Consider the following 26,288-nt stretch of genomic DNA (forward strand, 5'->3'; position numbering starts at 1 on the left):
ATTTTTTGACTCGCTCAATAGTATGCCTCTCTTAGGTCTAACTTGGTAAAAAAAAAACTCCTTTTGCCAAATGGGCTAACGTGTCTTTCATTAAAGGGAGGGGGTACATATTCTCCACACTGACTGTGTTTAACCCTTTAAAATCAATGCAGAGCCTCAGTGACCCATCTTCTCTTTAAAAAGTGCAAGGGCGGCTACTCGGGATTTTGCTGTCTGAATGAACCCCCTGGCCAAGTTCTTATCAATGTACTCCCTCAGCTCTCTCAATTTGCAGGGAGTCATTGCGTACATTTTTGGTATGGGCAGCTTGGCTCCCAGAAAAATCTCAATAGCAGTCATTCTGTGGGGAGGCAGGATATCAAATTCCATCTCGCTGAATGCCTCAGCTAAGTGTCGATATTTGCTTGGGATGAGTGGCATCCCAGGTAGGGAGTTTGTGACGGATTTCAGGGTCTCAAGGGACTGTCCCTGGCTTTCACTTGTGCTGCTGGCAGGTAGGAGGTAAAGGTCCAGTTGCTAATCTTAAAGTCCTCACTCTGTTTTCCCACCAGATCATGGGTTTCCACTTATCAAGCCAGGCTAATCTCAAACTTTTTGGGACTACTACAAAATGGATGAGTTCCCAATGCTCCCCCACCTCTAGGCATACTGGTTCGGTGAAGTGAGTGGCTGGAGCCCCTCCTATAAGAGATTCATCTGCCTGCTCGAACCTCATGGGTATGGGCAAGAATTTGGCACAAATGCTTAGCTTAAGTACCATGGGGAGGTTGAACAAGCATCAGGTGCAGCCTGAGTCAATTAAAATGTGTAAATCTATTTGGGCTCCTGTCTTAGGGACTAAGAGCTTTTGCAGAAAAGGCAAAAGGTGGGACAGGCTGACTCACTATTGGGTCGTCTCCTTCATTGTCATTGTCGCAAGGGGCAGGTGTAGGCAAGCGTTCAGCCGGAATCTCATGTTTCCCCTGGGGAGGAGAGGTAACTTGTGCAGCTTGCTCCTGGCTGGCTCAATTCGACTTCTCACGCAAGAGTCGGGCTCTTCTCTTAGGTTTTGTAGAAGCAGTGGATGCACTCTTAGTTGGAGGAAAAGGGACTGGGCAGTCAGCTGCTCGGTATCCAAGTTGACCACATCTAAAGCATTTGATCGGGTGTCCGGCAGGTACTCTAGGAAAAGGCTTTTCAACCGGTGGTACACTTACCACCAGTGGGTACTTCAGCACCTGGCTGGTGGTACGGGAGCCCTAGCCAGGTGTAGCAGGGAGGGAACCAGCTAAAGCAGCGCCGCACAGACCTGGAGATCAGCTGGAGCTGCAGAGCTTGGCAGAATCCCCATGATCGGCGCACATGGCGACATGGTAATTGGAGCTTCCAGTGCATCCAGAAGAGAAGAGGAAGAGGAGGGCGGAGAAGAGAGAAGATATAAAAGGGAAAGTTTTTGGAGGGAGAGAAAGAGTGAGAAGAGAAGAGGCTTAGCAAAGCAGTGAGGAGAAACAGAGCAAGCCACGTGTTTTCGGGCTGAGTGAGTGTGCGAGCCGCATGTTTTCGGGCCGAGGGTGAGTGAGCGACAATGGATGTGGCTTTTGGTGGTCTTTTGTGGGGGGAAGAGTGGAGGCCTTTAAAATGGGGAAATAGGCTGCTAATCTCCTGGGAATGCTAATGAAGGTGCTGGGAGTCATCTCTAATTATGGACTGGTCATTTTTGTCTTGAAAAATGGACTTATAGAAACCCTGAAAAGTTATCTGGATTCTTCAGGACCCTGTTGCCTTTCCTGTTTTATTAACTATTGCTGAGTTATTGCTAAGGCTCAGAGTTTGCTTATTGATCCAGAATTTTTTATTTTATTGTTTTTTATTGTTGCCTTAAGATGAATTGGGAATCTCTGTCCATTCATATTTGCTGGGATATATTTCCCCTCGATCTACCCAGTATGGTCCCACCTGTGGCTGTGGTATTGGACTTCAGCAACAAGAAATCACATTAATTTGAGAGAGTTACAGCTGGCCTGTCTGTGAGAATTGATCCTCACAGACTTCTTTTCTCTGACCAAAGCAGGGAGGGTTATGGAACCCTGAATCATCTCTATGTAAATCAGATGGTTTTGAAGAAAGATATCCATTGTTTTCTGAAAAGTATTTAAAAAGGTGCTCTCAACTTGAATAAAATATGTAAAATTCTTCAGTACAGTTTTGTGAGTGGGAGCAGATGCTCATATGTAGCTAGGCAGCCACATCAGTAAAAGGTCTGAAGCAGCAGTGCTTTAATTGAAAAATGAGCTCTGACTACTAGGCAGCTCACTGAACACCTTGTGTGTGGAAGTTGGTTGCACAACAGCTAAATTATTAGACATGAATATTTCTGTGCTAAGGTAACCATTACTAGAACAGGGATTAAGTATAAATTACTGATAAAAGTAGTCATCATTTAGTGACTGCCTCATTTAGCAACTGTTCAAAGTTAACAAATGATGGAAAAAGTAACTGGGCAACCTATCCTTGCATTTAGAATCTTTGCAGGTCTTTAAAGCTGAACAGAGTTCATAAGCACAGCAGTGGCATCTCTTAGCTACTGCCATACTTAGTGACCAAGTAAGTAGTTCCAAATGTGGATGGTAATTGAGGATATCTGTATTGTCAAAACCTAAAGTGCAGCTATTTTCAGAATGAGTGACCAGGTACAGTAAATCTATCTGAAAAACTTCTCAAATGTGGGGCATCTGTTCTCAGGCAGCGAGAGCCAAGGTGGGATATGATGGGAGTTGCTCTGAAGCAACCTCCAATTCATTTACCTATCTACTGTTCTGATTCATAAGAGGTGCTAAGTCCGTGTTGTGTTTTTATTTATTTTATTTTATTTTATTTTAATCCCATTTATATCCCGCCCTTCTCCGAAGACTCAGGGCGGCTTACAATTTAAGCACAAACCAATGTGCTTAGCAATAGCCTTCATTCTATGTATGTGCCTGCTTTTGGGGTGAGTGAGCAAGCGGCCTGTTTAGTGAGTGGCCAGTTTTCGTAGGAAGGGCGAGCGGCCTGTTTTGGAGGAAGGGTGAGAGAGGAAGAAGGGCCGACCATCAAGGTAGTGGTGCATATTAATAAATATGGAGAAATTCCTCATTCTTCATCAGTGCAAAAGGAAAGTGATTCAGCAAAGGAACCACCACTGAAGAAATTAAAACCAGCACCAAATAGAAAATACAGTGAAGATTATTTGAAGTTTGGATTTTATTTCCTGGAAGAAAACGATCAGAAGCTTCCTGTTTGTGTTATCTGCAATGAAGTCTTATCCAAGCATTCCATGAAGCCTTCTTTGCTCCAGAGACATTTTACAACAAAACATAAAGAGCACCCCGAAAAGCCAGTAGCATTTTTTTGTGAGGAAGAGAGATGAATTTATAAAATACCGTGCTGCTTTCGTGAAGTCCACAAACATCTCGAAAAAGTGACTGGAAGCATCTTACCAATTGTCCTTGATAGCAGCTAAAGGAAATAAGCCTCACACAATTGTTGAAGAAGTAGTGGTTCCCTCCGCCATTGCAATTGCTTCAGTTCTCTTTAATGGAAAAATGGCTGATGCTATTCGTCATAGTCTTTTTTTTAAAATCCCATTTATATCCCGCCCTTCTCCGAAGACTCAGGGCGGCTTACAATTTAAGCACAAACCAATGTGCTTAGCATATAACACCATCCAAAGACAAATGCAAGATATGGCCACAGATGTTATTCAACAAGTGGTGGAAAAGATCACAGCAACAGAAAAATTTGCATTTCAATTGGATGAAAGAACTGACATTGCTGTTGAAGTGAAATTAATTGCCTTTGTGCGTGTTCCTAATTCAGACAATATACCGGAACACATATTATTTTGCCACCCACTACCTGGCAGAATGACTGGGGAAGAAATATTCACAATAATCAACAATTTGTTTTCACTGAATATGGAATACTATGGACTTGGTGTGTAGGCATTTGTTCTGATGATGCAGCAGCTATTACAGGAAGAGCTTTGAGGGTGATAGCACAAGCTAAGCCAAGAAACAGTTCCATTGTTTCAAATCATTGCATCTTGCATAGACATGCACTTGCTTCTAAACGGATGACCCCAGTGTTACATGAGACTTTGGAGGATGCTGCAAAAATAATAAATTTCATCAAAAGCTGGCCATTGAATGGATGTTTATTCTGGTAATGATGTAAGGATTTGGATTCTGAGCACAGCATTCTTCTCTTTCATACAGAAGTACGTTGGTTGTCAAGAGGCGAAACATTATCGAGATTATTCGAGCTATGAGATGAAATGTACCTGTTCCTGACAAATGTTTCGTCAACCCTAGCAGAAAAGTTTGAAAATGTCTTCTGGGTAGCCTGCCTTGCCTACTTGGCTGACATATTTAAAAAGCTAAATGAACTTAATCAGTTGCTGCAGGGCCACGGTCATAACGTGTTTGTTATGGAAGACAAAGTTTGTGCCTTCCACAAAAAATCTCCCTGTGGATAGGACAAGTAAAAAAAAAAAAGGAAATATTTCATCATTTACCAATATGTCAGACTTTATAGAACTAAATTCTATTGTTGACATTGAAGATATTAAAACAGACATCAAAAATTGTTTGGAAAAATTGCACACCGAGTTTGCGTTGTATTTTCCATTTGTGTCAAGAGGATGTGATGCTAGAATTTGTTGGGTTGCGTCACCCTTCATTATGGACAGCGTTGTCAATTCTGACCTTTGTTCTCCAGAGCAAGAAGCACTTCTGGAATTGACATCAAACTGCAATTTGAAGGAACTTTTTAAGTTCTGGAGCCAAGTTGCAAAACTGTACCCGGAAGTGGGGGGGAAAGCTGTCACAGCCTTACTGCCATTTGGTTCCATGTACTTGTGCGAGAAGGCATTTTCTTCATCAACAAGCATAAAAACTAGGGAAGGGAATTGTATTCAGCTGGAATGTGACTTAATTCTGTCAGTAAGCACTCTCCAGCCACGAGTGCAAAGATTAATGGCAGAGAAGCAGGCACAAGATTCCCATTAAAAGTGTGGTAAGTGGGTGTACTTTTATCACTTTTTTCCTTTTTTTGTCGCTAAGTTTTTTACACCTTGCTAAGTCACTGGTGGTACTCGAATATTGTCATGTCCTAAAGGTGGTACAGTCTGTGAAAAGGTTGAAAAGCCCTGCTCTAGGGAACCCAATGGCCATGGCAGATGGGGGGCGCTGGGGCACCTGACGTTTCACTTGGTCTCGCCTTGGTCTGGATCCTGATGCTGTGGGTCTTTGGTAGTGGTTCAGTTCGATGTCTACGTTTACAGCTAGGCGGTACCATTCATGAAGTTGGTCAGGAATCCCTCTGTAGGTGCACGCTTGGGATAAATCATGGTCCAAACCAGCCTTGAAGTGGTGAATCAGTAATCGCTCAGGCCACTGCCTGATCCATCCAGCCACCCTTCAGAAAGCCCTTGCATAGTCTTTAGCTGGCTGAACCCTCTGCTTCAAATTGTGGATGTCCTTCTCAGCTTGTAGGGCTTGGGATTCATCTTCGAATCTGGCCTTAAAAGCTTGTTTATCAAGTCTCCCTGACCAGATCAATTTTTAATCTTGTGCCAGTCAAAGTGTGTCACTCACACTTATATGGCACAAAAGAGGGATTATAGGAACACACACACACACACACACACAAACACACACCAGAGAAAGAAATATTTTGGGGAATATTAAAAAGGCAGATTATATTTCCCCAAAGGAATAATGGAGAAGAACCTAAAAGGCAGAAACTTCTCCCTTTCCCCCAACCAGAAACTCAGCAGGCCAGGTCTGTAGAAATGAAGATTTGATAATCCTTTCAGAAAGACTGGAGCCAGGAAGCTTGGAGCTGATGGGTTTAGAAAGATAATGTTTCCTAGAACCAGCAACCCTTCACCTATCCAACACAGGACATAGACACAGCCACTGTTCTGAACCAGCCCTCTTCTCGCACCCCTAATCAAAGGAAGAGTCTGGAAAGCGTCCAAGATCAAAAGGCTTCTGCCAAGTTTTAATTACACTGTTACAAAAATACAAGAGCTTGACTTCTCAAACGAAAAAGTTGCTTTCAGCAACTAGCCCCTCCCCAAACACTTCTTTTATAGAGAGCTCAGGGCGTGGTCTCCCTGTGCCTCCTCCCGAGGAGTCCCATAGCCTTCCTTTGTTTGTCCCTGCTCGTCTGCCTCCTGCGTCGGGCGTCCTTGAACAGGGCCAGCTGTGGGTCATCATCCTCCGCACTCTCGGGCTCACACAGCTGAGAAGAGGTTCCCGGCTGAGGACTCTGCAAAGTCTCCAAATCATCATCAGCCGGTTCGTTTCCCTCCTCCCCCACATCTGAGTCCTCCGATACATCGGACCCGGCTGTCGGACCCACAGGCTGGCCCTGAGTCACAACACTATCCCGCACCGCAGGGCCCTTCCCCCGGGTCTGCCGATCCGGATGCGGTCGGGATGGGAACTGTTCGTGAAAAGCAGTCACCAACGCAGGGGCATGAACGGCGGTCGCGTCTTCCCATGTGAAGTCCTCCGGCCCGTACCCTTTCCACTCGATCAGGTACTGGAAGCGACCTTTCAGCCAGCGGGAATCCCTGATGCTGGCGACCTCGTACTCGGGGGTGCTGTCGCCATCACGAGGTCCTGATGGGGGAGGTTCCGCTTGGCGAAGTGGACAAGCCGGTTGTTCGGGGACCAACAAGGACCGATGGAAGACGGGGTGCACGCGCAGGGAACGTGGCAGAGTTAAACGATAGGCGACCGGGTTGATGACGGCCTCGACTGGGAACGGTCCAAGGTAACGGTGGTCCAGCTTCCTCGCCGGCCGAGTGGATGGTAGGTTCCTGGTGGACAGCCAGACCCGATCCCCCACCGATAATGGAGGCGTATCCCTTCTCGACCGATCGGCGAACCTCTTGTAGTCGGCCTTGGCCTTCTCCAGCTGCCGTCGCACCAACCGATGGATCGCCTGTAACTCCGCCATGAATTCGTTCGCTGCCGGCTCCGGTGAGTCCACGGGAGAAAGGGGGAAAAACCGAGGGTGATAACCCACATTGGCCAAGAACGGTGTCATCTGCGTGGAGGTGTGCTGCGAGTTGTTAAAGGCAAACTCGGCTATGGCCAAATAGTCCACCCAATTGTCCTGCTGCAGGTTAACGTAGCAGCGCAGATACTGCTCCAAAATGCCGATGACCTTCTCGGTACCCCCGTCGGTCTGAGGATGATGCGCGGACGAGAGGCAAACCTTAATGTCCAACGCCCGCATCAACTCCTGCCAGAAGCGGGCTGTAAACTGGGCCCCCCTATCGGAGACGACTCTATCGGGAAGGCCGTGCAGCCGGAACACCTGTTGGATGAACATGCGACTAGTGGCGCGAGCTGACGGTAAGCCGCGACAGGGGATGAAGTGCGCCATCTTGGTCAACATGTCCACCACCACAAACACTGTCGTGAAGCCGGAGGATGGGGGTAGATCCGTCAGAAAGTCCATGGACACAGCCCCCCAGGGTCTCTTGGGCGTTGGCAAAGGCTGCAGTAAACCAGGCGGGGCCCCTGTCGCTGACTTGGCCTGCCTGCATGGGACGCAGGAGGTGACATAAGACTGGACATCGTGTCGGACTCGGGGCCACCAGAATGTACGGGAGACCAGGTTCAGAGTCTTGAACAGGCCAAAATGCCCCGCAGCCGGGTTATCATGACATTGGCTGAGGACGAGTCCCCTGAGTGGCCCTCCTGGAACATAGAGCCGGTCACGATAATACAGGAGTCCATCCGTGACCGACCAAGGCGAATCTGGCCCCACCTCTTCCTTCCGCTGAGCCACCCACGCCTCCTGCTGCTGCGCCTCCCGGATCCGAGCCCGTATATCCACCGGCTCCCGCACCGCAGCAAAAGACTCGACGGGGATCACGGTCCTGGGCGGAAGCTTGTCTTCCACTCGGGTGTACTCGGGCTTCCTGGACAGAGCATCCGCTCTCTGGTTGTGCCCGCTTGGTATGTACCGCACCCGGAAGTCAAACCTCGCAAAGAAGAGGGACCACCGGATCTGGCGTTGGTTCAAATTCCGAGCGGTCTGCAGGCTTTCCAGATTCTTGTGGTCCGTCCGGACCTCGATTTGATGCCGCGCCCCCTCCAGATGATGCCTCCAAGCCTCGAACGCCGCCTTGATGGCCAGCAGCTCCTTCTCCCAGATGGTATAGTTGCGCTCCGAGGGATTCAATTTCCGTGAGTGATACGCGCAAGGGAAAAGGGTACCGTTGGGCGTCGCTGCCTGAAGTAACACGGCCCCAATGGCAATGTCGGAGGCGTCCGCCTCCACGACAAACGGCCGTTGCGGGTCAGGATGCTTCAAGATGGGCTCCTTCATGAAGGCGTCCTTCAGAGCTTGGAACGCCTGTTGTTCGGGGGCGTTCCACTGGAACCGAGTCTTCTTCTGCAGGAGCCGGGTGAGGGGGGCTGTCAAGGCAGCAAAGCCAGGGATGAATGTCCGATAGTAGTTGGCAAATCCAAGAAGTCGCTGAATATCCTTCACGCGACGCGGGGGTTGCCAACTCTGCAACGACTCAACTTTACTCGGTTCCATGGCGATGCCCTCAGGAGAAATGCGGTGACCCAAGAAATCAATGGTCACCTGGTAGAACTGGCACTTCTCCAACTTGGCAAACAGCCGATGATTCCGGAGGCGCTGCAGGACCTGACGGAGATGCTGATGATGCGCTTCACGCGACGGGGAGTAAATCAGGATGTCGTCCAGGTAAATCACAACAAACTGGTCCAACAGATCCCGAAAGACGTCATTCATAAAATGCTGAAACACAGCGGGGGCGTTGGTCAGGCCAAACGGCATCACCGTGTACTCGAAATGTCCATAGCGAGTACCAAACGCCGTCTTCCACTCATCACCCGGCCGAACCCTGACGAGGTTGTAAGCTCCACGCAGGTCCAGTTTCGTGAAGATCTTAGCCTCCCGGAGTCGGTCCAAGAGCTCGGGGATGAGGGGCAGCGGGTAGCGGTTACGCACCGTGATAGCGTTGAGTTTCCGGTAGTCACAGCAAAGCCGTAACTCGCCCGACTTCTTTTTGACGAAGAGCACGGGCGCAGACACTGGCGAGGACGAGGGCCGGATGAAACCACGAGCCAAGTTCTTCGTCAGGAAGTCCCGCAATGCAGCCAACTCGGGCTCCGACATGGAGTACAAACGCCCCACTGGGAGAGGCGCATCAGGGACTAGGTCAATGGAGCAGTCGTAGGGCCTGTGCGGGGGTAATTGGTCCGCCTCTGACTCGCTGAACACGTCAGCAAAGTCGGACAGTTCGGGAGGCAAGGAAACCCCTGAGGAACCCTCCACCTGGCCGGCACAGATATGGCGGGTGTGGTCCACGCACTGCAAACTTGGGAAGGTGACCAAGTTCTGAGACCAATAGATCTGTGGATCATGCGCCCGGAGCCACGCCAGTCCCAAGACCACGGGGAAGTGCAGATCCGAAGTGACGTAGAACTGAATGGCCTCCACATGGGTACTGATGGCCATACACACGGGTTGCGTGGCGGCCGTGATAGGCCCGGACAGGAGCACTCGACCATCGATGGTCTCCACAAGCATGGGCGGATCCACTGGACACTGGGGAACAGCCCATTTGGCCACAAAGGCCGAATCCATAAAGTTAGTGGTAGCCCCAGAGTCAATTAAGGCATGGACTGGAATCCCCTCTGACTTGCCAGGGAGGATCAGACGTGCCTCCAAAATCAAATGCCGTGGAGGTTCACAGGCACCGTCGGAACGGCGTCGCTCGGTGTGGATGTTGTGGGTCGCCCGATCTTTCACACCGTCTAGATCGGGCTCGGGCCGTTTCCCGATAACAAAGCAGGGGACTTTCTTGGGGCAGGCTTGGTCACTGACGCCCGCTGACGCTTCTTCGGGCAAGAAGCAGCCAAATGTCCAGGGTCCCCACAGTAAAAACACAACCCCTCCGATCGTCGTCTGTCCATTTCCGTCACCGATAGACGGGACCTGGCGGCACCCAGCTCCATTGGCTCCTCCCTCTGGACCGGGGGCTCACGCACAACAGGGGCGGCAGGGGTCTGTGGGGTGGCACGGCGACTCTTACGCTGCTGCAGCCGGGCATCGATCCGCAGACAAAGATGGATCAGCCCATTCAGGTCTGAGGGAATGTCCACGCGGGCCAGCTCATCCAACATCTCCTCTGACAAGCCATCCTGAAAGGCATCCACGAGCGCAGCCTCATTCCAGGCGGAATCCTGGCTAAGCAGCCGGAAATCGCTGATATAGGCCTGTAGAGGGCGCTGACCCTGCCTCAAAGCTTTCAGGCGTCGGGTGGCCGTCTGTGCCTTAATCGGGTCCTCGTACATGAGGCGCATATGGTCACAAAACCCCCCAAAGTTATCCAACAAAGGGCTAGGCTGTGCCAACAGAGGCGTGCCCCAACGAGCTGCATCTCCCGACAGAAGGCTCAACACGAATCCCACCTTATCTCGGTCAGTGGGGAAATCAGCTGCTCTCACGCTGATATAAAGCTGGCATTGTCCCAGGAAGGCAGGAAACAGTTCTGGATTACCAGCGAATTTATCCGGCATAGCTATCTGACATTTCCTCCTGGGTGGGGGGGCAGCATGTACCTGAGCCTGCAGTTGTGCCACCTGAGTGGCCAGCAAGGTGAGTTGCTGGTTGAGCTGGACATTCTCGGCAAGAAGCTGCTCCATCGTAGTATTAAGGGGTGGGTGGCTGAAAGCAAACTGTTCTGAACCAGCCCTCTTCTCGCACCCCTAATCAAAGGAAGAGTCTGGAAAGCGTCCAAGATCAAAAGGCTTCTGCCAAGTTTTAATTACACTGTTACAAAAATACAAGAGCTTGACTTCTCAAACGAAAAAGTTGCTTTCAGCAACTAGCCCCTCCCCAAACACTTCTTTTATAGAGAGCTCAGGGCGTGGTCTCCCTGTGCCTCCTCCCGAGGAGTCCCATAGCCTTCCTTTGTTTGTCCCTGCTCGTCTGCCTCCTGCGTCGGGCGTCCTTGAACAGGGCCAGCTGTGGGTCATCATCCTCCGCACTCTCGGGCTCACACAGCTGAGAAGAGGTTCCCGGCTGAGGACTCTGCAAAGTCTCCAAATCATCATCAGCCGGTTCGTTTCCCTCCTCCCCCACATCTGAGTCCTCCGATACATCGGACCCGGCTGTCGGACCCACAGGCTGGCCCTGAGTCACAACAGCCACAGGGAAGCAGGATATGACCTTTAGCACATAATAGGATTAAACCTGAAACTCAACATTAAGAAAACCAAGATCATGGCATCCGGCCCTCTCAATTCCTGGCAAATAGATGGGGAAGAAATGGAGGTAGTGACAGATTTTATATTTCTGGGCTCCAAGATCACCACAGATGGGGACTGCAGTCAAGAAATTAAAAGATGCTTGCTCCTGGGGAGGAAAGCCATGGCAAATCTAGACAGCACACTAAAAAGCAGAGACATCACCCTGCCAACAAAAGTGTGTATAGTCAAGGCCATGATTTTCCCAGTTGCAATGTATGGCAGTGAAAGTTGGACCATAAGAAAGGCTGAGCGCCAAAGAATTGAGGCCTTTGAACTATGGTGCTGGAGAAGACTCCTGCGAGTCCCCTGAACTGTGAGGCGTTCAGACCGGTCAGTCCTAGAGGAGATCAACCCTGACTGCTCTTTAGAAGGCCAGATCCTGAAGTTGAAACTCAAATACTTTGGCCACCTAATGAGAAGGAAGGACTCACTGGAGAAGAGCCTAATGCTGGGAAAGATTGAGGGCAATAGAAGGGACAACAGAGAATGAAGTGGCTGGATGGAGTCACTGAAGCAGTAGGTGTGAGCTTAAATGGACTCGAGAAGATGGTAGAGGACAGGAAGGCCTGGAGGAACGTTGTCCATGGGGTTGCAATGGGTCGGACATGACTTTGCAACTAACAACAACAACAGGATTAAACCACCACCATCAGAATACAAAAAGGGCACACTGAACCTCAGGTCAAAGTTCATGCCCCAGGAACAACTCCAAATACAAAAGCCCAAGAAGGTATAAAAACCCACCACTCCCAGCTCCATGTGGTCTGCCACCCCAGAAACGTACTGTCACTGGAGTTTCTGGCAACTAACAATAACAATAATAAAGTTGGAAGGAACCTTGGAGGTCATCTAGTCCAACCCCCTGCTCAGGCAGGAAACCCTATACCATTTCAGACAAATGACTGTCCATTCTCTTCTTAAAAACTTCCAGTGTTGAGCATTCACAGCTTCTGGAGGCAAGCTGTTCCACTAATTAATTGTTCTAACTGTCAGGAAATTTCTCCTTAGTTCTAGTTTGCTTCTCTCTTTGGTTAGTTTCCATCCATTGCTTCTTGTCCTGCCTTCAGGTGCTTTGGACAATAGCCTGACTCGCTCTTCTTTGTGGCAAACCCTGAGATACTACACCCTCGTCCTTCTCTTCATTAAACTAGATATGAAATAAACAAGAACCTTTTTTCTAAAGCAGTCTCCATGTTGTTTATTCCCACCTTGGACTGGACCCTGATGAAGATTTTTCTTCAACAATGGCTTGTCTTATTTTTTAAATGTTTTTTTCCAAAATGCTTTAAATTCACCATTAAATAGCTTCTGTGTGCTCTACATACCTCAGTTTGAGAGGAAATAGTGAAGACATTAAAAATGCAAATAACTATACAGAAAAAGATTTTAGGGAGAGGTTATTTTTATTTATGTGTATGCATGATTTAAGAATAAGAATCAATTGGAATAATATAGAAGATAGTTTACCGTAACTGATAACGTGTCAATCCAACATATCTTGCAACACATGGTTAGTGTTACTGTTATGCACATTGCATACAGCAGTAGTGGATCATAGTTAATTCATTATGAGGTGGTTAAGTTGGCCTTTGTTCTTATTGGCCAATCACCTGACTTGTATGTGGTACTTATTTGAATAGCCAGTCCTATATAAGAATACATCAAGGGACAAGAGATTGGCATTTTGAGGCAGGCAGGGAGTTTTGGTGCTTAAAGCTTAAATTCAAGCAATGGCTGCTACTACCTGGAGAAGCAAGAAAAAGAGGCAGCTATACCGGAGGCAAAGAAAAAAGGCTCAGTATAGACAGAGAAAGCCTAGGGTGGAAAAGAGAAGTGCAAGGCATGCAAAACGTGTCTATGGAAAGAAAGTCTCCAGAAAGTCTCCCAGGAAAATGCAGAAGATGAAGCTTGACAGTGTCCGAATGACCAGTGAGGCACAAAATATCTTGCATTTTTGTGTGCATGACCTCTACAAGAAAGTGTCCTTGGCAGCTGAGCGATTGAGAAAGAAGAAGCGTCATGTCTCTATTACTGTCTCAGATGTAAGGAATGCCCTGAAAAAAATCATGCCAAAGAAGTATGACAGAAAGTCTGTATCCTCCGTGTCGTGCCGTTAGAAAATAATCTCTTCCCTCTCCTGCAATAGACTTAGAAATGAAGGAATAAAAAGGAAGGGGAGAATCACCAATCTGAGATAAAATCAAATGCTTTGCCTGCCTGAAAAAACAATACCTTCAAATTTCCAAGCAATCCTGTGACCTACCGTTTGTTACTAGATCAACATCATGACTATAAGGAACTCAAGAATAAACAGAGTCTGGCAAGATGATTATCATATTGCTGTTGTACTGAATTAAAGAGAGATACCTTACCTGTTGTTGGACGAAAATTACTTCCAAAAGTTGTGGAATACCAAGGACTCTGATAAGCCATGTGGACATGTGAGAAATATCCTGAAGGGAGATGTATTCCTTTTTTCAATAAAACAGGATTTGTGCAGGATAATACATCTTAAGATGTGTCTTTTATATTGGGGTAATAATAATGGCATGTTTGTCAGGCTATGTTTGCATGTCATTCAGTCTCTAGAGCTTATAACTTTGATCTCTGGCAATGTACTGAATGCACTCACTAAGTTGAAATTGTCTATGACTGCTGTCTTTGTAGAATTTATAGACTGCAATATAAGTCATTTTGCTGTTAAATTGATCTGTTACTATAACTTTGTCTTTTTAAATGTGGTAGAAAAGATGCTTTTATGCCATTCTGTTTGAGAGATTTGTATGTGAGTACATGTTCAGATTGATATATTCAGCAAATATATTTTAAATAGCAATTGTAATAAATGTTATTTTTGAAGTATCTGTCCCTTCTCCAGTGTTCCCACTGTATCTTCCATTAGACAAAATTACTGCAGACCTACAATTTTGAATTTAATAATAATAATAATTTTATTTATATACCGCCCTTCTCCCGAAGGACCCTGAAGTATTTACAATTTGAATGCTTCATATGTGCTAAGCAAAATGGTTTTTTAGGTGTCGTGTGAAAATTTGATATTAATACTTTAAATATTTATAAATTATAGATTCAACAGTGTCTGACTTAATATCTAAAAAGTATTTCAGTTCATCTCAAAGTATGACTCCAAAACAGGTTATAAAGAGACAGTGTTTCTGTCCCTGAAAGGTGTACTCTTCAGTATTTTACCCTTCTCTGCTATATGTGCATCTTTTGTTTATTTCTCATCTTTCAAAGCACAAAATAAAAAAGAGTTTGTTTCTTCTTTGGGTGACGGTAGTGGGGAGAAAAAAGCAAATAAACCGGAGGAGCTGAGAAAGACTGGAGAGGTGAAATTATAAGGAAAAGGAATAACTGAAATTTGAAAGTAGAACTTCGAAATTGCCTGATAAGTCAATTACAAATTGAAACATTGTTTTAAAAATAACCAGTTGTTAGAATGAAGCAGATTGCTTGAGAAATATGTGGAACCATATATAGAAGTGGTGGAAAAATAGCTGCTTCTGAGATTCAGAAAACAGTAGCAATGGAAGGTGATGGGAAGCAATAACGACATCGTGCATATGGTGAAAAAATTGAAATAATGTTTGTGTTGTGATGGTGCTGAATGACTGGTACTTACGATCGATCCCCAAAGTTCCAGCTGTCGAATAAGTGCCCGTCCGCCCACATGATCATGAATTGTGCGCCTGGAAACCAGTTTGCGCTTAACGATTGTGGCAGCATCCCAGAGTCACATAATCACCATTTGCAACCTTTCCTCCCAACTTTCCACAAGTAGTTAATGAGGAAGGGAAGGTTGCAAGTCAGTCTTGTAAGTCCCCTTGGCCTTCTTCCACTCACATTGGTCCTTGGCCTTCCTGTGCTCATGCTGCGTCACATCAGCCAGCCTCCGCTCCCATGCAGCCTGTACCAGCCCCCGCCCTCCCAAGCCTTCCCCCAACTCATGCACAGCTTGCAAGATCCTTCCCAGAAGAGCCTCCCCTGGCATCTCCCACCCCTCTGCAGAATTCCCCTGCGTATTCCTTATCTGGGACTTACACCACTTCCAACTTAATGACCAATACATCTTAGTTTACGAGAGCAACTGGGACTGTTGGGATTGTTGTCATTAAGTGATACAGGGACATGACATTATGCTTTACAACCACATCATTTAGTGAATGGCAGTCCTGCTCCCAATTGCCATCATAACCTGAGGACTGCCTGTATTGTTACATTATTGTCATCCCTTATCTGCTGTGTCTTAACTAAATGATCCTACTCTTCTAAATACTAGTAATGTAAATTTAAAAACCACGTGTGTTATTTGGGATTTTTTATATATATACAATACGTGCTAACTTACGACTAGTCACTTAACAACTATTTGAAGTTATGACAGCTTGGAAAGGATACTTTATGGTCTGTAAAACACTTCCAGCCAACATAAAACACTGTGCCACCCTTCCCTCCCCCATAGTCACATGATCATGATGTGAGTGCTTGGCAACTTGGTCACACATAGCTGGTTGTCAAGTGCCCTCCGATCATGTGATCACCATTTACAGTCTTCTCTGCCAGGTTCCCAAAAAAGTCAGTGGGGAAGCTGGCAGGGACTACTGCGGCCTACTGAAGAATTTCCCCTTCCCATGTGTGGGGCAGGTGAAAGTGGAAATGCTTCAGGCTGCAAAAAATGAAGCTTAAATTTTTGGGATCCCTGCTTTGTTACTATGGCCCAGCACAGGAATTGCCTTGGAGAGGATGGGCTGGAGAAACAAAGCAGAGATTGTAAAAAAAAAAGGAAAAGGTTCTTACAAGCCTTAAATGTTAAGGACTTGATGTATGTCCCAGAGATGTTGAATTTGTTCCTATTCTTTAACATATACACACAGTTAATGGAGGAGGTGATTCATAACATTCATTCATCATTCATCTACTGCAGGGGTGTCAAACTGCGGGTCAGATGCGTCATGCCGAAACCGCACCCGCCCCATTGCCGGCAATGGAGGAAAAGTCGCAATACGTCACGACACATCACATGACGTTGCAAAGTTTGACACCCCTGATCTACTCTGAGGGAACTATTGATGATGTCATTCAATAATGAGTCTAGATGAGGAGCGATGAAATGAGACTTAAGTTCTCTTGATCAGAAATCGTATTTATTTAACATGTTATGCTGCCACAAAAATTACTCTTGGCAGCTCACATAAAAATATAAGACAAACTTGTATAAAAATTGTAAATACAACATTACCAAAATAGGGAATAAAAGATGGCAGCAACAGCTCAAATTGGCGGAAGGCTCTGGAAAAGCTCAAGCTTCAGAATCTTGTGAAACTTGAAGTAGAGATTTTGATATGGATGGGGTTACATTTTCCTGAAGAATTAGCTCATCGTTTATATGTATTCCTCGATAGAAATAGGTTGGTCATGAAACATTGATAAGCAGACACTTTAACCCCTTAAAAAGCCAGAATGTAAGTGATTATATTTGCCATGCTGCATGATATGTTGTATCTTTGGGAATAGTCTAGTGTATTTGCATACAATCTTAAGATATAAATATTATGATAAATAGATTGAATTACTTTTTCTATTGTTTCATTTTTTATGACAAATTAACAAAGAAAATAATAGATACAGCAACTAAATTTGGAGTACTTTTACAATACATTTTCTTTAGTAATTCATAACATTTTCCTATTATTTTCTTCTTCTACTTGGTTTGTTCTGCTAATCAGCCTGAAATGAAAATTCTCTTTCCTTTTAATTGTATGCATTATGTGGAGAACTCTGCAAAAAAAGAAACATCTCATATTTTATTATCGAAGTTGGCAGTGAGACCTCCACATCTGCTACATTAGCTATAGTATGACTATGTAGTATTCATTAACTCCATTTAGTAGCTATATTAAGATTTTTGAATGACCAAAATGATAATGAAAGAACCACATATGATTTTTGCTGGACAAACATTCTCTATGATTGTAATCCAGGGGGAAAATGTTAGCAACATGATGGCTATATATAAGTCTACAAAACAATTGGTTTATCTGAAGAATGAGAGTGATAACTAAGGATTTACTTAGGAAAAAAGTTTCAGTATTTTGAGATAAATTAATGGATTTATAGATGGTGTCCGTTTGTATGTACACAGAGAAAAGGGTGTAGGATACAATGTGATGTCATATTCTGAATGTGGACAGGCATTTAGCAGTGTTGTGTAAATGGGGTGGTTTCTCCTACTTTTCACTAGTCATTGGAACAAGACACTCTTGCTGTTTAATATCTGAGTGGAACCTTTGTTTTGTGTTATTAAATAACATAGAGAGATCTAAGAAGTACACAACTCACTTCAAGATTGGTTTTGTTTAATGTTATTCGTTTGTTTATTTCTAAACTTATTTCTAAACTTCACACTATTATCTCAGTGTTGATGCAAAAGATAGATGCCATTAGCAAAATAGTAGAATGCTCTAGTCTAGTCCAAATCAGAATTAATGCTATTTGGTGAAAATTGGGTTACCTATCCGTTTAAGTAATAATAATTCTGTATTTGAATCATATCCATTAAATATTTAGGTATGGATATACCAAAAGATATTTCTCAATAACATACTGTAGTATAAATAAAAGAGAGAGGCTTCTTCAGATATTGATAAATGAGAGTCATTAAACCTTTGGGAAAAGGTGAACCCCTCAAAATTAATATTATTCGCAGATTAATTTACATTCCGAGTTAAATTCCGGTATATATATCTGGAAAATATTTTCAAAAAAATAAATTCTTTGTTTAGAAAATTTCCATGGAATTCTTTGATTCTAAGAATATCTTTACCAAAAATGCAACTACCAATTAATAAGGAAAGATTTGTTTTTCCAGATCTAGAACTACATCATCACTCTTACCTATTGTTAGTTATTAAGTACTATAAGCCAACAATTGGTGTTAATCTTCCAATTGGTACAACTTTTGAATATGCACATACATCACTTTTGGCTAGATGGATAGTATTAGGATCTATATATACTAAAACCTAAGGGACGCGGTGGCTCGGTGGGTTAGGACGCTGAGCTTGTCGATCAGAATGTTGGCAGTTTGGCGGGTCGAAACCCGAGTGCCGCTTAACAGAGTGAGCGCCTGTTACTCGTCCCAGCTTCTGCCCACCTAGCAGTTCAAAAGCACGTAAAAATGCAAGTAGAAAAATAGGGACCACTACGGTGGGAAGGTAACAGCGTTCCGTGCACCTTTGGCGTCTAGTCATGCCAGCCACATGACCATGGAGACGTCCTCGGACAAGCGCTGGCTCTTCGGCTTTGAAACAGAGATGAGCACCGGCCCCTAGAGTCGGAAACGACTAGCATGCATGTGCGGGGGAACCTTTACCTTTTTATACTGAAACTACTATCTCTGGAAACAATTACATTAGTTAGAAAGTTAAGGAATATGATGGCTAATAAAAAGCAATTTGACACTCCTAACCTAGGACTGCCTCTGTTTCCCACTTAAAACCCTTTGCATGTGGAGTTATGACAGTAACCGGGATTGCCGGAATTGCTGTTACTAAATAATGCAGTCACATGACATTGTGCTTTACGACTGCATCATTTTCCCAGGAAATTCTGGTCCCAATATGAAAAAAAGAGTGCAGTGGGATAGGGTTTGTGTAGTAAAATAAGATATAGGACCAAGAATGAATATGGACTAAATGAACACAGATTGAATACAAAAGTGAGTGACCAACATGAAAGAAATATATTGACACGGTTTGATCATATTTTACACAAAATAAATATATGGAAACAGAGTAAATATATGTAGAAGGAGGTGAAGATCAAAAAATTGGAGGTTAATTGAGATAAGAATGAAAAATTTAAAGAACCCAAAGCATTGAATAAAGAATAAGGTAAAGGTTCCCCCGCACATGTATGCTAGTCGTTTCCGACTCTAGCGGCCGGTGCTCATCTCCGTTTCAAAGCCGAAGAGCCAGCGCTTGTCCGAGGACGTCTCCATGGTCATGTGGCCGGCATGACTAGACACCAAAGGCGCACGGAACGCTGTTACAAGCTCAGCGTCCTAACCCACTGAGCCACCGCGTCCCTGAATAAAGAATACATGGATGTAATTTCCAAAGAGTGTTTTGGAAATATAAAAAGGGTGACAATGTGTCATTTATTAATTAATGACTAAGAAATTCCCTTCAAATTTTGTTTTGTTCCAGCCTAATTGCTTTATTTATTAGAATGAAAGTATCACTTTGTGTGTATTGTCGATGTACTTTAAAAATGAAATTTTATTACTAAATTGTACACTGAAAAATGTGAATTCTGCAACTTGCATAAATTATATTACAAGTTGTTCTTGTTTGGAGCCAGCAACTCATTTGTTAAGCAAAGAAGTTGCTAGGTGGAACCACAGCTGTGCTTACGATCTCGCTTCAATTTTCCATTCCATTTACAGACCTGCAAAAGTTGTGAATGAGGGTTAAATTTTCATTACCGTCGTAACTGCAATTGGTCACCAAACGAGGCAGTCATTAAAGAAGGTTGCACTGCACTCTGCTGCCTGTCTCATCCACAGCTAACCTTTGCAGTCTTCTGCTACTGCTGACAAGGCACATAATCAGGCCTTGCCTTTTGAGAAGCAGTTACTAGCCACATCTGATATCGGGAAGAAGGCCATGCACGGCCAGCGGCACTGGAGGGAAGAAGTCAGCCAAAGCCAGTTGGAGTTGTAGAGTACAGGGAGACAGGGCAGAGATGGGCGGGGGAGGAGGGGAGATGAGAGGATGTGAGGAGTTGATGTGACCAAAGGGGCACCGCAACAGATACAACTTCAAGGACTGACCATGAATATTTTAGTTCAGCGCTGTTGTATCTTAGAATTTGAAAATTTTAAATAAAATTTTATTAGAAAATAAACCATTATCTGACATAGCATGTAGTTTGCATGTACTTCATTGTGGCTTAATAAGACTCAGGGAAGCAACTTTATTACTTTTCCTAAAAAAAAAGAGGTAATGGGATAGTTTTCTATTAAAAAGATTGAGCAACATTAAGTGAGTTATCACAATGTTAAACACAGAAAGAGATTTGATCAATCATGAGAAAGCAATGGAAGTCACTGTACCATGTGCACCAATTCTATCTTACGTATAGAATAGATGAATTATTTTTCAGTAATATTTCACTTAAAATCTACATCAGCTAATTTTATTTTTTTCTATTTACTTTTTAGGTTATATTTCACACTATGTGCTGACTGTCTGTACTTACAGAAACTATTTAAAAACAGGTTTTTTTTTCAAAATAAATTTGATTCCAGTGGAATCTGCTTTAGATTTTGTCTTGTGAAGTAACTCCTGAAGCAATGCCTGTACAAGCTCCACAATGGACGGATTTTCTCTCCTGCCCTATTTGCACACAAACATTCGACGAAACGATCCGGAAACCCATCAGTCTAGGTTGTGGCCACACCGTCTGCAAGATGTGCCTGAACAAGCTCCATCGGAAAGCATGTCCTTTCGATCAGACCACTATCAATACAGACATAGAACATCTTCCTGTGAACTCAGCTTTGCTGCAGCTTGTGGGTGCTCAAGTAAGGGAATGTTTCCTTGGTCTCCTGCTTTGGATTTGTTTATTATAACTAGTTGGCATTTTTTTCATCAAATAAGCAAGTGTTTTTTTAAAAAAAAATCACAGAAAAAGTGAATAATGAAATGAACAAATGTAACAAACCATCATAACATTTTCAAACATATAAATCATCACCAGGCTACAGAAAGAATTTCCTAAAGCCCCAAAGTTTCATTGTAGGGTGCCTAGACAAACAAGTAATAGCTTTACTATGTTAACTAAAGTGTGAAACCCATATGAAAAAAGCTTGTTTAAATTGTATACTATTAATCAATCTGCTGTTGAGGATCCAGCAAGCTTGTTTTGTAGTTTTGAAAGCAGTGTGTTCTGTCTTGAATGTATTTGTGTATAAAATAGTATGGAGTCACAATTTTTTTCTTATTGTAGAAATAACTGCTTTGTCTTCTTCAAGATAGGAATAGACAGTTAATGAAAAGTGAGGAACTGCACACAGGTTTTGCAGGCGTAGGTGGGAGAAATAAAAACTTAAAAGCAATCATTTCTTAACATATTTGTAATATTCTTACGTTTTCTACAGATGCCAGAACAGCAACCAATAACTCTACGCAGTGGTGCTGAAGATACTAAACATTATGAGGAAGCCAGGAAATGTGTGGAAGAACTAGCCTTATACCTTAAACCGCTCAGCAGTGCAAGAGGTAAATCATGCTTGTCATCCTTTTGCCGTGTTTTAGTATAACAACATGTGTAAAGAATCTCCAATTAAGAAAACAAGTGCTGAAACAAGTAATCTTGAAAAAATGTAAAACAAAAAACAAAAAACCCCCAAAACCTACCATACTTTCTTCCCTTCCTACCTTCCTCCAGCTTTTATGGTATTATTATGTGCTATTTATGACATTTGGTGCCCTGAAAGGAACCAGCTCACTTCCAACTGGAGCAAATGGTGTTATTGTTTCACAGCAGTTAATTTGAACATGAACAAAATTTCAAGGCAGACGAAATTGTACCTTGAAGAAATTGTGAAGAATAATGTACAGATAAAATGTTTTTCTCAGCAGATCTAAATACCATAAAAAGTTTAACCCTTGCATACTATTTGAATAATTAGCCCCAAATAGATTGTGTGCAACTTTTGCATTGCCCTCAAGAAATTCAGAAATAACAACTTTTTTCTCTTTATAAAGGTGTAGGATTGAACAGCACAACTCAGAGTGTGCTTAGTCGGCCCATGCAAAGGAAGCTTGTGACATTAGTCCATTGCCAGCTGGTGGAAGAAGAAGGACGGATCCGAGCTATGCGTGCAGCACGATCTCTGGGTGAAAGAACTGTTACTGAGCTTATTCTTCAGCATCAGAATCCTCAGCAATTATCTTCAAACCTTTGGGCTGCAGTGAGGGCTAGAGGCTGTCAGTTCCTTGGACCAGGTATGTATCAGGGAAAATGGTTTTCTGTCAGTGAGATCAGCTCTGATATGAGCAGAATGCTTTACATATTTTCTATATTTGAAGAATTTAAAGCATTAAAAAATCCAATTTCTTTTTAATGGTAGTGTAGTTTATTTCTACTTTACATTGCACAGTTTTGACAGGTGTTACGAAAGTCTTACTAAATGTTCAGCTATACAGTAGAATGGTGTTTTATTAAATTGTTTAAAGTTTCAGCATAGGCTTCAGCAGTACCAGATAAAGTAATGCAGGAAAAAGTCTTCCCAAATATAAACTAACAAAGTTCAGACTTCAAGAAAAATAGAAAGTAATATTTAATAATTTTCCACTGCTTTTAATTGTAAAAATTCAGCATGACAATTCAGCACCAACTTTTGGAATTAGTTGTTACCCAAAGCTCTCCTAGTAGCCTTCCCTAGCCTGGGTATCCTTCAGACATGTGAACTTCAGTTTCAGAATGCCCCTCCAGTAATTCTGCCTTAAGGGACACAAAGTACAGTAGCACTCAAGGCTTGTTTCTTAGTTGCAAGGAGCAACACAATCAACTGCTTACACTGATTTATTCATTCATTACAGAGAGTCCTCAACTTACAACCACAGTTGATCCCAATACTCCACTGCTAAGCAAGGCAGTTTTTAAGTCATTTGTGCCACATTTTATTACTTTTTTGCCATAGTTGTTAAGTGATCACTGTAATTGTTAAGTGAATCATGCAGTTGTTAAGCGAATCTGGCTTCCCTCATTGATTTTGTTTGTCAGAAGCTCCCTAGGAAGGTTGCAAATGACAAAATCTCAAGATCCCAGGATGATGCAACCATCATAAATACATGCCAGTTGCCAAGCACCCAAAGTTTGATCACGTGACTGTGGGGATGCTGCAACTGTGAGAATTGGTCATAAGTCATTTTTTTCAGTGCCATTGTGACTGAACAGTCATAAAATGAATGGTTGTAAGTCGAGGACTACCTGTATTGCAATATGTATTGGACTGAAATATTCAATGGCATAATTAATCCTGTGTTAAACTATTTGCAATAAAGAATATACTTGGGGTTTTTAGTGTTTACTTCTTTTGTAGGTTTGTCTGTGCACTTGATCATTCCTGTTTTTAAAACCATGTCATAAGCAAACTAGTAACCAGAATATTGTCTAGTTCCTTCTAATGCAAGTAAATTATTCTCTAGGGGAAGGACATATCTTCGCCCGATCTTCGCTCCTTTCGCCGCGATCTCAAGACATTTTTGTTTGTACAAGCCGGCCTAGCCTGAGGGGGAGTGTTGGGGTTGTTTTATCTTTTGTTTTTTAATTTTTCTGGGGGTTTTTAGCGTTGTATTTATATTGTTTTTAACTAGGGCAATTGTTTAATCTGTTTTTAATGTTTGTATTGGTTATTTTATTCTGCCCTGTGAACCGCCCTGAGTCCTCAGGGAGAAGGGCGGTATATAAATGTTATTAAATTAAATTAAAATTAAATATTTTCTACCACAATCCTGATGTAACTTGGAGATTTCTATAACTCCTAATATAGTTGCTAATTTTGTAAAATTTGTAATAACTTTAAGAAAATCCTATATTAATCCTGTGATGGCCCTCTTTTGATTTTCCAGCGATGCAGGAGGAAGCTCTGAAGTTAGTTCTTTTAGCTTTAGAAGATGGATCTGCTTTATCTCGAAAAGTTTTGGTTCTCTTTGTGGTACAGAGGTTGGAGCCACGATTTCCTCAGGCTTCTAAAACCAGCATTGGGCATGTTGTCCAGCTTCTTTACAGAGCCTCCTGTTTCAAGGTACAAAAGAACTTAAGTGCTTGTGGATCTTCTTTATCTTGTGGTTATACCCATTTATAAATTGTGTGATATAATGGCATGATGTAAAAAGTTCCACAGAGTTATCATTTGCAAGAGAGAACTTAATTAGGCACACTTACTCTTTGGGGTTATTACTTTATCTTACTTTAATAGTTTTGCCTCCACCAGGTGACTAAACGTGATGAGGATTCCTCCCTAATGCAACTGAAGGAGGAATTCAGAACATATGAAGCTCTGAGACGTGAACATGATTCCCAAATTGTACAAATTGCTATGGAGGCTGGTTTGCGGATAGCTCCAGATCAGTGGTCTTCATTGCTGTATGGAGACCAGTCTCACAAATCCCACATGCAGTCCATTATTGACAAGGTAGTATCTCTTTAAATCATTATCCTTTTGTTTCTCAATCAGTTTTAAAAACTGTATAAAAATTGTAAAGAGAAATTCATATTTATATGTGAAATGCACCACATTCCAATCTTTTTCATTCCAACTTTGTATAGGTAGTCCTTGACTTACAACCATTCATTTAGTGACTGACGTTAATGGCACTGAAAAAAGTGACTTCTCTTTTTCACACTTGACAACTATGGCAGCATGCCCATGGTCACATGATCAAAATTCCTGCATTTGACAACTGACATGTATTTATGACAGTTGCAGTGACCCAGGGTCATGTGATCACCTTTTGCAACTTTTTGTCAAGCTAAGTCATTGGGGATGCCAGATTCATTAAACAACCATGTTACTAACTTAACAACTGCAGTGATTCATTTAACAGCTTGGCAAGAAAAATGTAAAATGGGGCAAAACTCACTTAACTTCTTGCTTAGCAATGGAAATTTTGAAATCAATTGTGGTTGTAGGTTGCAGACTACCTGTAGTGGAAATGCCTACCGGACATGTGATCTGCAGGGCAGGGCAGGGCTGTCTGCCTCTCCAGCGGCAGATGTGGCTGATGCATGGTGGTGGTGGAGGCCTTTTGCCATCACTTGCCCCTGGATCTGAAACAGGGGAGGCAGGTTGGGTAAGGCAACCGAGCTTCCCCTGCCCATTGTCCATAGCATGGCAGTCTGGCTCAGGTGGGGAGTGAAAGGGAAGAAACGGGAGAGCAGCCAGGTCATTGAATGGGCGGGGCAGGTCGCCGAGCAGGAAGTGGCCTGGCTGCAGGGGCCTGAGGTAGGTGGGTGCAGGGCACATAGCCAGCTCCACCACCACCTGCCTCACCTCACTTCATGGCGGCAGCACTGGTGCAACATGCACTCTCCTGCCCTGTTGTGACTGCGAGCAACCAGATGGTGGGACAGAGTGGGCAGGTGGCTGCAAACAGACATCCCCCCAAAATAAGCTCTAATGGTCTTTTGGTCAATATATATACAAATAATTAAGATAATGCTAACATGTATTTTCCAATGGGGTTTGATTGGGGTATCCATGTGGACAGAAAGCATTTCTAATCATTAGTATGTGAATGTGTTAAGTTGCAGACCCCAGCCTCTTTTGCACAGAGTGTTCAGGAATTAACAATTGCTCTCCAGAGGACTGGTGATCCAGCTAATTTGACCCGGCTTCGACCCCATCTTGAACTTCTTGCAAATATTGATCCCAGTCCAGGTATATTTGGAAGGATGGATGGATGGATGGATGGATGACAGAAGCTTCTGTGGACTAGAGCCAGTTTCATCAATTTTATGAAACTATATTTTTTTGACCAGCAGTTCCAAATTGTTCCTGTATGTTTTGTAGATCTGTGTATAAATCAAAAGTTAGTGGTGACTGCACATTTCTATTTTACATAAAATTTCCATTCCCTGAAGATGATACTCTATCCTCAAAAATCGCATAAACATAATTTTAGGAAAATAAAAATCTCATGATATTTTCAAAGGTCATGTTATTTTATTATATATTTATTTTATTGTTTTATTTCTGTATTGTATTGTATTCTTGCCAGAAAAGTCCAGTGCAGAAATATAACAAAAACATTCTAACATAAAACAGTACGTATTTTGAAGAAGAAAGAAGTAAATAAATGGCCAGAGGATCCTGCTCTTGTCATGAAATAAAACTAATTTGCTTTTCAAAATAAAATCTTAATT

At 43.4% G+C, this 26,288-nt stretch overlaps 1 protein-coding gene across 2 annotated transcripts in view; it reads left to right on the top strand.

The window, feature by feature from the left end:
* Positions 1 to 26,288, top strand: part of RC3H1 (ring finger and CCCH-type domains 1) — a 68,780-nt gene that overhangs the window by 12,934 nt on the left and 29,558 nt on the right. For both annotated transcript variants that reach the window (XM_083359443.1, XM_083359444.1), the window contains exons 2-7: positions 20,575 to 20,937; positions 21,514 to 21,634; positions 22,124 to 22,363; positions 23,993 to 24,168; positions 24,358 to 24,558; positions 25,671 to 25,803. In XM_083359443.1, coding sequence (XP_083215569.1) covers positions 20,707 to 20,937; positions 21,514 to 21,634; positions 22,124 to 22,363; positions 23,993 to 24,168; positions 24,358 to 24,558; positions 25,671 to 25,803 — 1,102 coding nt within the window. In that variant the 5' untranslated portion in view covers positions 20,575 to 20,706. The remainder of the gene's footprint in view (positions 1 to 20,574; positions 20,938 to 21,513; positions 21,635 to 22,123; positions 22,364 to 23,992; positions 24,169 to 24,357; positions 24,559 to 25,670; positions 25,804 to 26,288) is intronic.

Source organism: Vipera ursinii (assembly GCF_947247035.1).
Source record: "Vipera ursinii genome assembly, chromosome: 3".
Classification (NCBI taxonomy): domain Eukaryota; kingdom Metazoa; phylum Chordata; class Lepidosauria; order Squamata; family Viperidae; genus Vipera; species Vipera ursinii.